Source organism: Spea bombifrons, chromosome 2 (genome assembly GCF_027358695.1).
Source record: "Spea bombifrons isolate aSpeBom1 chromosome 2, aSpeBom1.2.pri, whole genome shotgun sequence".
In the NCBI taxonomy this organism is placed as follows: domain Eukaryota; kingdom Metazoa; phylum Chordata; class Amphibia; order Anura; family Pelobatidae; genus Spea; species Spea bombifrons.
The window spans coordinates 131,897,864-131,911,743 of NC_071088.1; the positions used below are offsets into that span (position 1 = coordinate 131,897,864).

Here is a 13,880-nt window from a genome sequence, read left to right on the forward strand (position 1 = left end):
CGATTCAGTTCTTTTCACTTCATTCATGAAACAATGACCAGCGATAACACTTACTATATTATCCCTCATAATGATCCTCTCCGGCGGCAGCATACGGCCGGTGAGCGAGATCTGCTTATCGAGGCACAATCCCCATTTCTCCAACTCGGAATGCGCTGTCTGATTACTGCGGGAAGCATCAATTCAGGTGCAAGAGTTAGAGATTTAAACGAATATCAGAGTGCATCAAAGTTACAATCTTTAAACACTATTAAAGAAACAGTCGTGCCATTTTTATAGGAATCTCAGAACTTGGTGTCAAATGATGGTAAGTTATCTAGAGGCTGCTTATCGCCAGGAGATTAGGGTGCATGCACAGGCGCTGTGAGTTCATTCATTCACCCACCCATGCCCACCTACTAGACAGGCTGGGGTGCCAGTCATTCAAGGGGTTAACATTCCTAAAGGTACACAAGGATACTGGGGACAGAAAAACTCAAGAGGCTTCATGGGACAACAAAAAATGTCATGACTGTTCCTTTTAAGGGTGCAGGAATCATTAACACTTCACTCTAGAACAGGAGTCTTCTATTCTCATTCTAGAGGACCGTAGACATCCCAGGACTCTAGAACTATGGTTAAGATGCTCTTCTTTGATGTCAATATCCTGCGGCTGGTTCACAGGCCTTCAAAGAATACAATATGACAGCAGAATACATGATGTGTATCAAACCAGAAAGATCTAGAGGGCATAACAATGGCGACCCGTGTACAGAATAGAATACTTATTATATTTAGACTTCTTAGGGATGCCCTTCCTGTAGAAGCCAATTCACTCCGTACACATTGGTGTCGCTCCATGGTATCCCTGGCTAGTTTAACAGTGAAGCGCAGTACCCGGCTACTCTGCCTGCCCTGACCTTATTGAGACTCTGATCTCCAAGACCTGACCTCAGGATCCAGCTTCCCAGCAGGTCTTCCTCATCGCCAACAACCCAAAAAGTTTCAGGCTGGAGAAATATATTCCTTTTACTAAAACTAAGCGTCACCCCCTTTAATTTCCAGATCAAAGCGAAGCCGCGTACCAGAATATCCAGCGATTTTATGACAGCAATAGCTTTCTTCTTCTCCTATAATGTACAATTAATGCTAATAATGCCTGTCATTGTACATTCATTCGCTCCCAAACCAGGTCATTCGCAAATCTACACTAGAAGAACAAGGCAGTGCTTGGTAACCCTTCAAGAGCCGCACAATCCATGGCCACGCAAAGGGTTAATCTACTATTTCCAGCTCTTTTGCTTAAAAGATTTATAACATCATAAAATTAAGACAAATCACGGAGGATAGAAGAGAGAGGGAGGATGTGATGGAAACATTTAAACATCTAATAAAGTGCAGGAGGAAATGTTATAATCTAAAACTAGAGGCTCAGAGGCTTAGCTGTAATGTAATGAAGTTTTACTTTACTTTAGGGTGGTACATTAATAGAACAGCCTCCCAGCAGAGGTGGTAGAGGCTGATACAGTGAGGGATTTTAAACACGCATGGGATAGTGAATTTAAGACGAGACCGACGACTGATTAAGTTCTGAGTCTCTACATCAGGAAAAAGAGGGGCTGAATGGTTCTTATCTGCCGTACGGCAGATGTGCCCTACGGCCAGTCCTCCTGTTAACTCCGTACGACGTCTTTCACCAATTACCGGCACACAATGTATTTATCTCCTTGAGACAAAATCAAAGTATGTGAAGATAGGACTTAAACACGTTCAATTCACACGTCCACGACGTTCTTCCTTTGATAGTCGAGGAGGAGACGTCCGTGCCGGTGCCTCGGCAGGCCACGCTGCCAGCGCTTTATCTGAGAGGGGACTTGGTGGATGATGATTTCTGCGATGGGAAGAGGCTTCCAGCCCGTTAAATGAATTACCTCTCAATGTTCTTTGTCAGCTTCAGCAACCTCTCCTGCCTGCGCTGCGGATCTAATTGAGTTTCCATAGACAGATCCTTCATCACGCGGAAGTCTGAAAGCGCGCGACTTGTCAGCCCTAATATCAAGGAAGAAGAGTAACGAGATTAGAAGACACATTCCCGAGCCGTACGAAGAACACGAAGACGTGATGTCTTCTTCCTAAAAGACGACACGTGTCAGCATCCTAATTAGGGGAGACTACACAACATATGCAACAAGATGAAGCATAAAACGCCGACATATTCACAACGTCTAGAAACGTGAAATATCTGCGAGACTTTCATTACAAGCCTAGAAGCTTTACAGCCTATCCCCACTCTTAACTCTCATCACTCTCAGCTCCTACGGGTCTCTAAGGCTAACCTTTCGCCCATATACAGTATATACCGTAAATATATATATATATATATCTATACCGTAAATAAATATCTATACCGTAAATAAATATATACATATCTATATTGTAAATATATATATACACTGTAAATAAATAAATATAAATATATATATAATAAATAAATATATATACCGTAAATAAATATATATATATACCTAATTTATCCCTGCTGCGGGTAAGCAGCAGGGTTACGATCCAGATCCCCCGCAGCGCTGCAGGGGTGCTGGATCCCCCTCTCCGGCACTTCCGCCGAGGATTCTATAACAGAGCACCAGCGTGACATAACCTTCCGGTGCTCCACCATAGAAGCCCCGGGAAGTCTAGGGGTGCATTGGTAAGTTGGGGGGGGGCAGTTCTAGGGAGCAGAGTGGCATTTCTAGGGGGCATAAAGCATATCTGGGGGGACAGAAGGGCATTTCTATAAGTAAAGTACATTATGAATTAAGGGGGGACCTTAAAAATGTCTTTTTTCCTTTCTCTTTTTATCAGAATGTTGTGTTTCCAAAACTCCAATCAATTCCGTGTCTTTCCTTTTGAGAGCTACAGCGAGGCAGTAAAATATCTGAAGATTTAGCGTGATAACTTATCTCTGGCTTGTGAGTAAAGCTACAGGCCCGGCACACATAATTATACCGCGCTGTAATAAATCTATTTCATTTCTCAGCAGATATTGCGCTAAGGCTGACGGCAAGTGTCATTCGCAAGAAAACGAGAAGGTTGCCTGCGGTTTAATGAATAACCGCAAACGCGCTTCCCTTTCTTATCAGTCTGCACTCACTTCTCTAATCCTCTCCTGTCCCCTCGCTTCTCTTCCTTCTTAAAGGGCCACTCCGGCCACTAAATGCTCTTTAATACATATGATGACTGCACGGTCCCTTTAAATTCTTGTGCTGTCCTCCATGCATTTGCCTCTCTCCCCGCTCCTACCGGAGGTGCATTCGGCCGAACGCATCTCCGGCTCGGAGTATGTCATGTTCAGATCCTAGTGTGCATGCGTGGAAAGCATTCCCATTGGTTTCAATGTGATCACTTCCCTGCCACCGATTGGCTGCTTCAAGCAGGTTGAGTTTGTTATGTTTCCCAGTCTCATCTGCTTGGAAATGTAGCTGCTGTGGCCTCTTCCCAAGTGGACTCCTCATAAGTGGGCAGCTAAGAGTTAAACAGGAGGGAAACGACATACCAAGTACCACCGCAGAAAGCGTTCCATCAGACTTTCTGCCTCGTACGCAACTTTCAAAACCTCTCTGAAAACCCACCTGTCCAGGGAAGCGCACAACATTCCTTCCCATTACTCCCAGCCATCATCGTAATCAAGCCATCTGAACAATCAACAGCCTCAACACATCATCGGAACCGGATCACCTCATCCCCATCCAAGCCGTCCTCTCCTAATGTCTCACTCCCCTCTCGACCACCTTTTGCGCTGGATTTCTGATCCATTTCTTTCAAACACATTTCTAAGCGACCCCAAACTTTTGAATGGCGGAGTATATAAATGATATGCCTTCAAAACTGCATGGCGCCCACAGGGTTAATAATCCATGGTATACACGGTTACATTAGAATACATGCCGAGTGGGCGAACGGCTGGCATAATGTATGCCGTATCTATTTATGAGCTCCGGATGAATATTTAATGATACCCGCTTCTTTTGGCGGTGCCGCGCGTCAAACATCGTCTGCGCTTTAAAGCAATCGAACGATATTCCTTTCATAAGAAGCGCTTTAAAGGGAGGCTGTTCAGCTGCAGTCATCCTGTGCAGCGCTTCCCGAGGTCTGGGTGCCGGTCCAAAAATGATTTAGTATTTGGAGGACGGAAGCAGAATGATTTTGTCTTGGGAAGTCGGGTAGATAAGTGGAACGGCCTCCCAGCAGAAATGGTAGAGGTTGATTCAGTGAGGGAATATGGCTATTCTGAATATAAGAAAAGACCGAGGACCAAAGAGAGAAGGTTTTAGGTTTTATAGGAAGAAAAAACAGGCAGAATGGTTCTTATCTGCTGTGAAAATGTAGGTTTCTACCACTTTCTGGGGGAAATTCTGTGCTTTAAAGGTAAAAGGCCTGTGCCAGGGCTCTGTATTTGCTCTGCTGGTGTGTCTTTTAGACGTGGGTTTACCCAGGCGCATGCGCAGGTGAGATTAAACATTTCAGATCACTGACTTCATTGTATAAATGGCCAACCCAGGCAAGTTTCACGCTCATAAAACTGCCAAGTTGGCCGAACATTAAAAGGATCAGTGAGTTTCGGGCTAAGATCAAAATCAGTCGCTCGCCAAAGAGAGGAGAGGACGGATCCAGAAATGAAATTGGTATTAAGAGACACAAGCGCGGCCCTCGAGTATAACCCGAAGTGTGAGTAAAGAGCGAGAAGCATCGCAAGCCCTCTGCTGGCCACCATCTGAAGCCAAGCACTAGCCAAGCGCGTTTTATTTCTACAGCCACTTCTGCATCCTGAAGCCACTTACCCCCAATTACAGCTACAAGAGCTACTACTCCTTTAGATTGTAAGCTCATGTGCCAGGCCCTCATAAGCCCCCCATTCCTGCCAGGAACTTTTGGTTGCCATAAGGCTAGTTGGCCGCTCGCGGGCCGGGCTCTCATCTCCTTTTGTGTCTGTGTGTATTAATGTATATTTGTTATGCGTGTTACCTGCCCCATTTAAACTGTACAGCGCTGAGTAATTTATCGGCGCTTAATAAATAAAAGGAAATAATAATAAAAGCAGGAAAACGAGCAGCTTTACTCCGGTGTTTAAAGCACGGCAGAGGTAATTCGGGTGACGTATCTGCTTATAAACGGACGGCAATGTCCTGGGAATTGTTTGTCTTGGTCTTCTAACCTTTGTCTTATCTCAATTTCCCGCTTGTTTAAGGTGTTTGCCGCGTGTCATCGGAAAAACGTCTACGAGCTCCCAAATCCCGCGTTTAACTTCTAGATACGGAATAAACCCGTGTTTACAGATTAATAAAGTCTATATAAATAAACATATAAATAAAAAAATAAATATATATATATATATATATTTAAAAGCCACCTAATGTAAATACCATGGAATCATTCCTCCCCATTAACTCTTCTATCTCTTATAGTTAAGTTGGAAACATCCTTTAGGTGCCATGGATATTTTAATATTTAACTCCTCATTATTACTAGTATTTCTTTAATTATTGTTTTTTTTATATATTATTATTAATATTATAATTATTATCTTTTATTTAGATAGAGCCAACAGTTTCCACAGCACTTCTTACAGTCCCTACATTCAAAGCGTCTGACAGAACTAGAACCGACGGACTAAGACGAACCGATACATTAGGTAACGAGGACCTGCTCGCAATATCACATTTTGATCAACTTTTAGAGAATTCTGTACAATTTTGTTGATATGTATTTAGTAAAAAAATGTTTAAGGACATAACCTATTTTCCTGCTGCACATACATGTATTAACTCGCATGCCCTCTCATCATACTCTGTTTTCTATCCGTTTTACATTCATGTGTTGATAGCAGAAGCTTTAATATCAGAACATACTGTGTAGGAGGTGTGACTGTCCCTTTAATTAAACCGGTTGTCTTAAGGATGATTTGAGAAATAAACAGGGCGATGTATCATTTCAAAGATAATTAATGCGATTTAATTATACTATTTTTTCAATTTCAGAAGGTTTTAGCCAGAAAAGGACTAAAGGGTTGCTCGGCTAATAAGTCTTTCTCCGGTCAACAGATGGAGCATGGAACGGCAGCCATATGTTTAGAGAATGCACAAGAGGTCACCTGCGTTCAAAAAATGAACTAAACAACTAAAAAAATCTAAGCGAATTCCGTAATGTAACCACATTTCTATGATTATTTAAATCGTGTTCATTAAAACAAGTTAAAGGGACGGTAAATACTCACTAAAGCTCGGCTAGAGAATGCAAGCACTTACCTGAAGTAGAAGCTGCAGCCCTGCGGCTACCCTGCTCCTCTGTGGTCTGGTTATTCTTGCCATTGATTGGCTGCTTCAAGCAGCCAATCAGTAGCAAGCAAAGCACTCTCCCTTTGAAATCAATTGCAGTGCTTCTCATGCCAGCCAGCACCTGGAGGTAAGAATATAACGTGCATGGAGGTCCGAATATGGACCCTCCGTACGTTTGAAAGGGAGAAACCACAAAAATATAAAGGGGCCACTCAACTGCCATTTATATATTAAAAGGTATATGGTGGCTGGGGTGTCCCCTCTAATAGACAGCTCTATTTAATTGTCTGGAAAATCCTATATAATGCTATCTTGCAGGGCTAATTTATTTGGACCTTATTATTCCAGATCCCCCAAATAAGAAACACTTATTACATTAATGACATATTTCTCTTGGGCATCGGGATCTAATAGACATGGTCAACCAGACTATCGCGGCAAGAACTGTTTTCTTGGCTTCCTGGTGATGTACGGTGGCTGAAGAAATAAGACCGATTACATCATCAGTTAAAGACAAATCTGGAGTTATGGTGTTTTTTTAGCTTTGCGCAGATCCTCTCTCGTCCTTGAAGAACAGCAGCCATCGTCGAAGCCGTGATGCTACAAATTTGGTTTGGAGGTCTAGCCAAGCCTTCCATTTGGAGCCAAGTGACCAACGAGCAGCTTCTCATATATGGCTGGCGCTCCAAGGATTAAAGGGGCAGAAACCCAATAATATACATGGATTTGGTATAAAACGACACTACAAGAAGTAGGGACGGTTACGCGGCGGAGTTGGTTTGCATTTTAGGAAAAGCAGGTAATGAAAGTGAAAGAGAAACCCAGCACAGGACCAAAAATCCAGGTTGAGTTCTGCTTCTCTTTATCATTTTTCATCCAATTTTAGCCACCAGAAGGAAGCTAGAACAGAGATCATGGCCGCTGACGTGAAAATAAACCACTAGTCTGCTATAAAGAAGAGGAAGGAGTTGTTAATAAGCCAAAGATTTGCTCTGTCTTTAACTAAAATAACACAGGGAGCTTTAATTCCTGAGCTGGCGTCGATAGCGGATCCCATTAATCCGTATTGTAGGATCGGTGTAACAAAGACAGAAAAATCTGACGGAAAAGATATAAAACGCTAAAGGTAGCTGGGACGATAATTCCACATCGTGAAAGGGTTATTTGGGAACGGTCTGGGTTTGGTCTGGAGACTCCGGGTGACTTCTCTGAGTCTCGATGGAGACACTCTGGCTCGGGGAGCGTTGCGTCACCAATGTACATGCACACTGACCTGGGCCACACAGAAGGATTTTTGGGGTTACAGGAAGGGGACTTGACGCATACAAGGGTCACATGAAATACTCACAAAGCAATTTGTATAAAATACCAAGCAAGGTGCACGTCAGGGCTGGAGCAAGACTATAACTCTGATTATCCACAGCTAGTGGGCATCTATCCCTGCAAGAGCTGGGGGTAGAGTGTTGGATTTGAGTCTTTTGTAGAAGCGGATATATATTTCAGGATCAAGAACGACAACTCCTCGTCCCCATTAAACTAGAAGGCCTTCAAGCAAGCGCCCCCTTTGTGAGGGCAGAAATTGGCAGGCAGGCAGTCAGAGCAGCGCAGCGCAGAGGGAAGAAATTAAGAGACCCCCAAATTACAGAACAATGGTACATTATTTCAGAACAGGAATATGTGTATTTAACATGTATATAAAAGTAGCACATGATAATTATTTAGGAAAGCTGGGGAAAAAACACCTAGGTGGAACAGCACCTTTAACTGAAATTAGGCTGCTTTCATTCAGTATATAGTTTCGGAAGGATGCGCGTTCTCTTTCCCACCGTCATTAGCGCCCCCCGTAGAGGGAAAATTGTTAATTTGAGGCTGCTCCGTAAAAGCCGTACTCAGCAAAGGCTATAATAGCATTACTCCCCAACATATCATTACGGAAGCCAAGCGGCAGCTTCTTCGTGCCGACAGCCGCATTGTTATCAAGCATGAAGACTTTTAATAAAGAATGCGCAGCTTCAGTATTCATAATGGAGGCTACAATAAAGGCTGGTGCCAGCACATTCCTTCTAAACTGCAAGCTCTTGTGGTCCGTGCTCTTTATCCAGGTATATAAATAGTATATGACTCATTTTTTACTGAGCTGTGTCCGGGAAAGAGAGTGCTTACGTGTCATATCAAGAAATGGAGGATACATTATTTTATTACAATACAGGAATGGATATTTATCCTCTTCTTAAAGCTGTATCCCATTAAAAAAAACGATAGACATACTGTGTATATATATATACAAATAAATATATATATAATTAGACTACAAACGATTCGGCCAAATTTTTCATCCCATTTTTGAGGGCTTGTTCCATTCGGAAACAAGGTTTGTTTTCATTTACTGCACTCATGCTCTCTCTCACACTCTCATTCACGCTCTCTCACACTCTCACTCATGCACTCTCTCAGTGCCTACCTTCTCTGCTAACCGTTTTCGTGAGCTTCAAATATCTTATCAAAAACATAAAAATATTAACAAATTCCATAGGCTCTCTTTGTCAAAGTGGAAATTCTCTACACTAACGCACAAACATGCGAAGTTGAACCCCTGGGTACTCTGCGGCCGCCATTTCTTGGAAACGTAATCCAAAAATGAGCCAAAGTAACAGGGCACGCCGGTTAAGACTGGTACACAAACAGAAGAAGCGCCCGCAAAACTCATTGAACAGGTCTGGGAATAAATACACAGTGGATGGCGTCCAAATTGGCATGCCAGACTGCAAGCGCGCAGGATACCACTCTTCAACAGAGAATGAGAGAGAGTGTATGAATGGATCGCCTTTCTGGAAATTTCCCTATGAAAAACAAGGGTTTTTTACGTGATTGCTAATGCCCAGTCTGGAACTATATACAGAGGTTAACCCAGGGATCCATCACGATTAAAGTTGGTTACCTCAGATAGATAGTTATGTCATATTTAAACAGAAGACTGTAAATAAGAACATCGACTGACTAAAAAGCACACTGGATGAAGTGAGGAATGAAAGGAGCTAAAGAGGGATTGAGGGTTTTAAAAAAATTCAATTCATTAATTACGTGGATTAGGAAGGAGAGGCCAAGAAGAGATTAAAAACATAGGGAAGAGTTTCAAGGGCGCGCATGGGTTTTCAGAAGTATTAATAGAGATCATTCCCAAAACTCTACATTAGGTCATTAGGAAGTATACAAATTGTTCACAGAGCATTGACAGTGGTAAATACAATAAATTCTGGTATAGCGCAGATCAGGAGTTAAAAAGGAGAGACTACCTGTTAGATAGCAGACTTCTGGAAGCAAGTGGACGGCTCGAGGGGCGCTGGAGGACTCGGCCTTCTTCATCTTCAGGGAGCTCACCAGCATGGGCTGATGTAAATCCGTCAGGGTCAGGTTGTATTGCTGTAACAGAAAAAAAAACATTCTTAAAAGGAGTTTAGGGAAAAGCCTTTCTCTAAAGAAGGTCAGGTTTCCACAAAACCGAGCACACAGAAGTGCGACATGGTGGCTCGGTTTAATTTAAGGCCTCTTCGTGGTTGTTTATTTTTTAGAATTTAACTATATTGTGCAAAAGCACCAAAAAATTTACGGAGGTAAACAGATCATCAAAAGAATCAGCAAAATGTATGGGTTCACTAAATGAGAAAATAAATAACTGCCGATGAAAGGCATAGCAAATGCTTTGGGTTTATAGCGTAAAGTAGCCCTAGTCCTTAAGGGGTTAAGAAGTAAGCAGCTTTTTTTTTTCTTCCAACATCCAATTTCTCATATTTATTGCACCATAAACATGCCGCTGGCGGTAGAATCTACGAGCTCCCCAGACACCGATACCTCACTTCGGACTGGTATGATCACAGATGAAGTGGGTAGCGCATGGTTGAAAGATTACCAGATCAAACTAAGAGAGAAAATACAAGGAGATAAACTGTCCGGTGGCGCCCCGAAAGAGTCCCCCAGTACCAAGAACCTGAAAAATGTAATCATTATTTTTTTTTTAACACAAAAACATTTGTTTTGGTTTTATTTTTCGCATTCCTAACATCACTTACCTACTACGCTTCATTAGTGAAAATGGTTCAGCCTGACGAACTAAATGTTTTTTACCGTTCAGTTTTACCGTTTTTGTAATACAAATCAATTCTCTGATCACACTTTAGCGAAGGCAGAGCCAGTTTATTTTAATGTCAGATGTGTCATAATTCTTAAATCCTAGAATTTTTTATGGTCTAAATCGCAAAATAAATAAACTGAAATAAGAGACGCCTGCTCTGCTACCACTCCCGGTGTGTAGGGTGTCTAGGTGAAGTATTATGGACGTATAATGGGTCATCACAGGTCTCTTCTTAAAAGTAACTGTGATAAGTAAAGTGTTTCATTTTCTAATTTAAACAAAATTTGATTATTTTTGGACCAGTTGCAGACATACACTAACTGCTCTATCGATTCTAATTCTTGATGGAACACCATAGAGGGGCTTCGTAATTTATAAAAATTGTTGGGACTGCAATCTTACATTGACTCACAGGGGTTAAAGTGTGATATTTTGTACATTCACCTCTTTTTTTTCCATTTCTATGTGCATTAAGAGCGACTCAACGTCTAGTCTACGTTTAAGTGTTACTGCTGTGTCATGTTGTAACTGGTGGTACGGTTCTTTGGGAGGCCATTTTTTCCCTAGAGGAGCATCTTTCATCTTGTAGTTGGCTTTCGCTAGGTGGGAGGCGGTAGCGGTCAGCCAGGAACGTCCCGCTAGATCCCCTGGTTTCCTTACAGCCGTTAACAGAGCCGAATTATACCTCTTCACCATGAAGTGAATCTCTATGGTTTCTCTGTTATTTCAGCAAGAGGCAGCAATGACAACAAGACCTACTGGTCTACATGATACAAGAAGAAGGGTTTACCCATGAGAAAAGGTTTACCAATTATACACACATGCGCAATCACTTCATTCTCCTGTGTCTAATTAAACCTAATTGTGTTTATCTATTAAAATACCCGTATTAAGCAATAATCAATACCTCTTTATAATAATCGACATATGAAATCTCTGAACCATCCTTCTTCTGAAAGGTGTCCGTTGGCTTTATGGACCAGTCAACGTCATCAACTCTGTAGGTTTTATTATTATACCTGGAAAGAAATACCATTTTTAAAGCCTGCAAATTCCTAGAGCCCAACTTGAGTGGGCAAGCAATACTTGAGACTGATGAACGCCTTCCAGTCAGAATTCCCGAGGCCAGGCTGATAACATCTCGTCCCTTCCATCCATTGTGACGTTAAAGGTACCTGGTTAGCACGACCTGTCCCAGCAGCTCCTTCTCGCAGGCATCAGTGAATCGCTCCGTAGGGACCCTTGAGAACAAGTCATTCATTAAATCAAGAACGGTTTCGTTCCGAAGGACCTTGTGGCTGACATCTGCGCTCATTGTTAGTTGGGTTTCCAGCTGCATTATAGATAAAGCAAACCCTGGCCACAGCATCAACCTGGGAAAAAAGCAAAAATGGAAGTTCTTCTTCTGTTGCTCCACTGTGCCAATCACTCCTTACCCTCCAAAATCCAATTCAACTTCTCACCCTGGCCTACAGAGCCCTTAAAAACTCTGCACCCCCCCTAACCGCCATCTCCTTTCATGACCTGCGTCTCTCTTCTACTGTTATTATCTCTTTGTATTCAGGATTTCGCCCGCGCTGCACACCTCCTGTGGAATTCCCTTCCTCGTTCCGTCAGACTTTCTCCCTCGTACGGGACTTTCAAAACCTCCCTGAAAACCCCGTACGACATTTCTTCCTAACACTCTCAGCCACCACCCCATTCAAGCCATCTCAACGATCAGCAACTTCAACAGATTATCCAGACCCGATCAGCTCGTCCCTATCCAAGCCGTCCTCTCCTACTGTTTCACTTCCCCATCAACCACCGGCTAGATTGTAAGCTCACAAGACCAGGGCCCTCTTCTCCTTCTGTACCAGTTATTGTGTGTGTGATGTTAACTTATTCCACTGCTCGTAACAGCGCTACAGGATCTGCTGGCGCTATATAAATAAATGTGATGTAATAAGTTGTAAGACGAGTAGGTTGATGATGACGACAAAGAAATCCCCCTGCTAAACGTTGCTACTCCACATGAATCTCCGCGTCTTCCGGGATATATATACCGCTTGCCCTCCTAAACGGTCCTGTTGAGCTTTACTAAGTCATTGGTCTTTTGCTGTGCTACTAATTTTACATAAATTTAATTAAAAATTTCCCAAACGTGAGGGTTTTTTTTGCTCTCGGAAGCAAGGCTCCGTCCGTGCCGGTAAGACTTATTTTTTTATGTTTTTGTTAGTTTTGTATATTGATTTCACAAATTTATGCTTTTTTAAAAAAAAAAAATATATATATATATATATATATATTCTCCCCTCTATGGAACCTGCTAGCGCTCTATAAATTCAATTTTATAAAATAATGATAAATGCCATTAAACACGTGTCGGATTTAGGGCTGCAACTAACGATTATTTTAATAATCGATTAGTTGGCCGATTATTTTTTCGATTAATCGGATAAAAAAAAATGAATGTAAATTTTTTTTATTTATTTAAAATAATTTACATCAACAAATGATGTTAAATACAAACAGCAGAATAAAAAAACTTTGATAATACATTTCTTGTCTTTATTTCCCAACCAGCCCCCCAATATATGCACATTTGAGGCCAGGCTTGCTACGCTGCCTCCCAGACATGCCATGCTGCCCCCCCACATATGCCACGCTGCCTACCACAGCACTCCACGCTGCCTCCCACATATACCACACCACGCTGCCTACCACATCTGCCACTCCACGCTGCCTCCCACATATGCCACTCCACGCTGCCTCCCACATATGCCACTCCACGCTGCCTCCCACATCTGCCACTCCACTCTACCCCCCACATGCCACTGTGCCTGATACACCTTATACCCCCTGAAACACCACTCCATCCTCCCCAGACATGCCACCCTGCCCTCCCCACATATGCCACGCCATGCTGCCTCCCACATCTGCCACTCCACAATGCCTCCCACATATGCCACGCTGCCTCCCACATCTGCCACTGTGCCTGATACGCCTTATATCCCCTGATACCCCACTCCATCCTCCCCAGACATGCCACCCTGCCTACCAGACATGCCACTTCTCTACCCCCAGATATGCCACTCTAACCCCAGATATGCCTTATACACCCTGATACACCACTCCGTCCTCCCCAGACATGCCACACTGCCCTCCCCACATATGCCTTATATACTGTATATGCCTTATACCCCCAGATATGTCACTTCACTGCCCCCAGGATTTAGATTCCCCTAAATTAACCCTAAACTCCCCATTAACCATAACTGCCCCTAAATTAACCCTTAACATCCCCTTAACCACAGCATCCCCTAAATTAACCCTAAAGACCCCATCAACCACAGCATCCCCTAAATTAACCCTAAACACACCATTAACCACAACTGCCTCAAATTAACCCCAAACACCCCATTAACCACAGCTGCTCCTAAATTAACCCTAAACACCCTATT

General features: G+C 42.8%; 1 protein-coding gene across 1 annotated transcript in view; it reads right to left on the reverse strand.

The window, feature by feature from the left end:
* Window positions 1-13,880, reverse strand: part of PIWIL4 (piwi like RNA-mediated gene silencing 4) — a 51,390-nt gene that overhangs the window by 16,474 nt on the left and 21,036 nt on the right. Inside the window, exons 8-12 of the mRNA XM_053456091.1 lie at window positions 11,613-11,810; window positions 11,345-11,456; window positions 9,602-9,728; window positions 1,911-2,028; window positions 55-166 (exon numbers count right to left, since the gene is read on the reverse strand). Coding sequence (XP_053312066.1) covers window positions 55-166; window positions 1,911-2,028; window positions 9,602-9,728; window positions 11,345-11,456; window positions 11,613-11,810 — 667 coding nt within the window. The remainder of the gene's footprint in view (window positions 1-54; window positions 167-1,910; window positions 2,029-9,601; window positions 9,729-11,344; window positions 11,457-11,612; window positions 11,811-13,880) is intronic.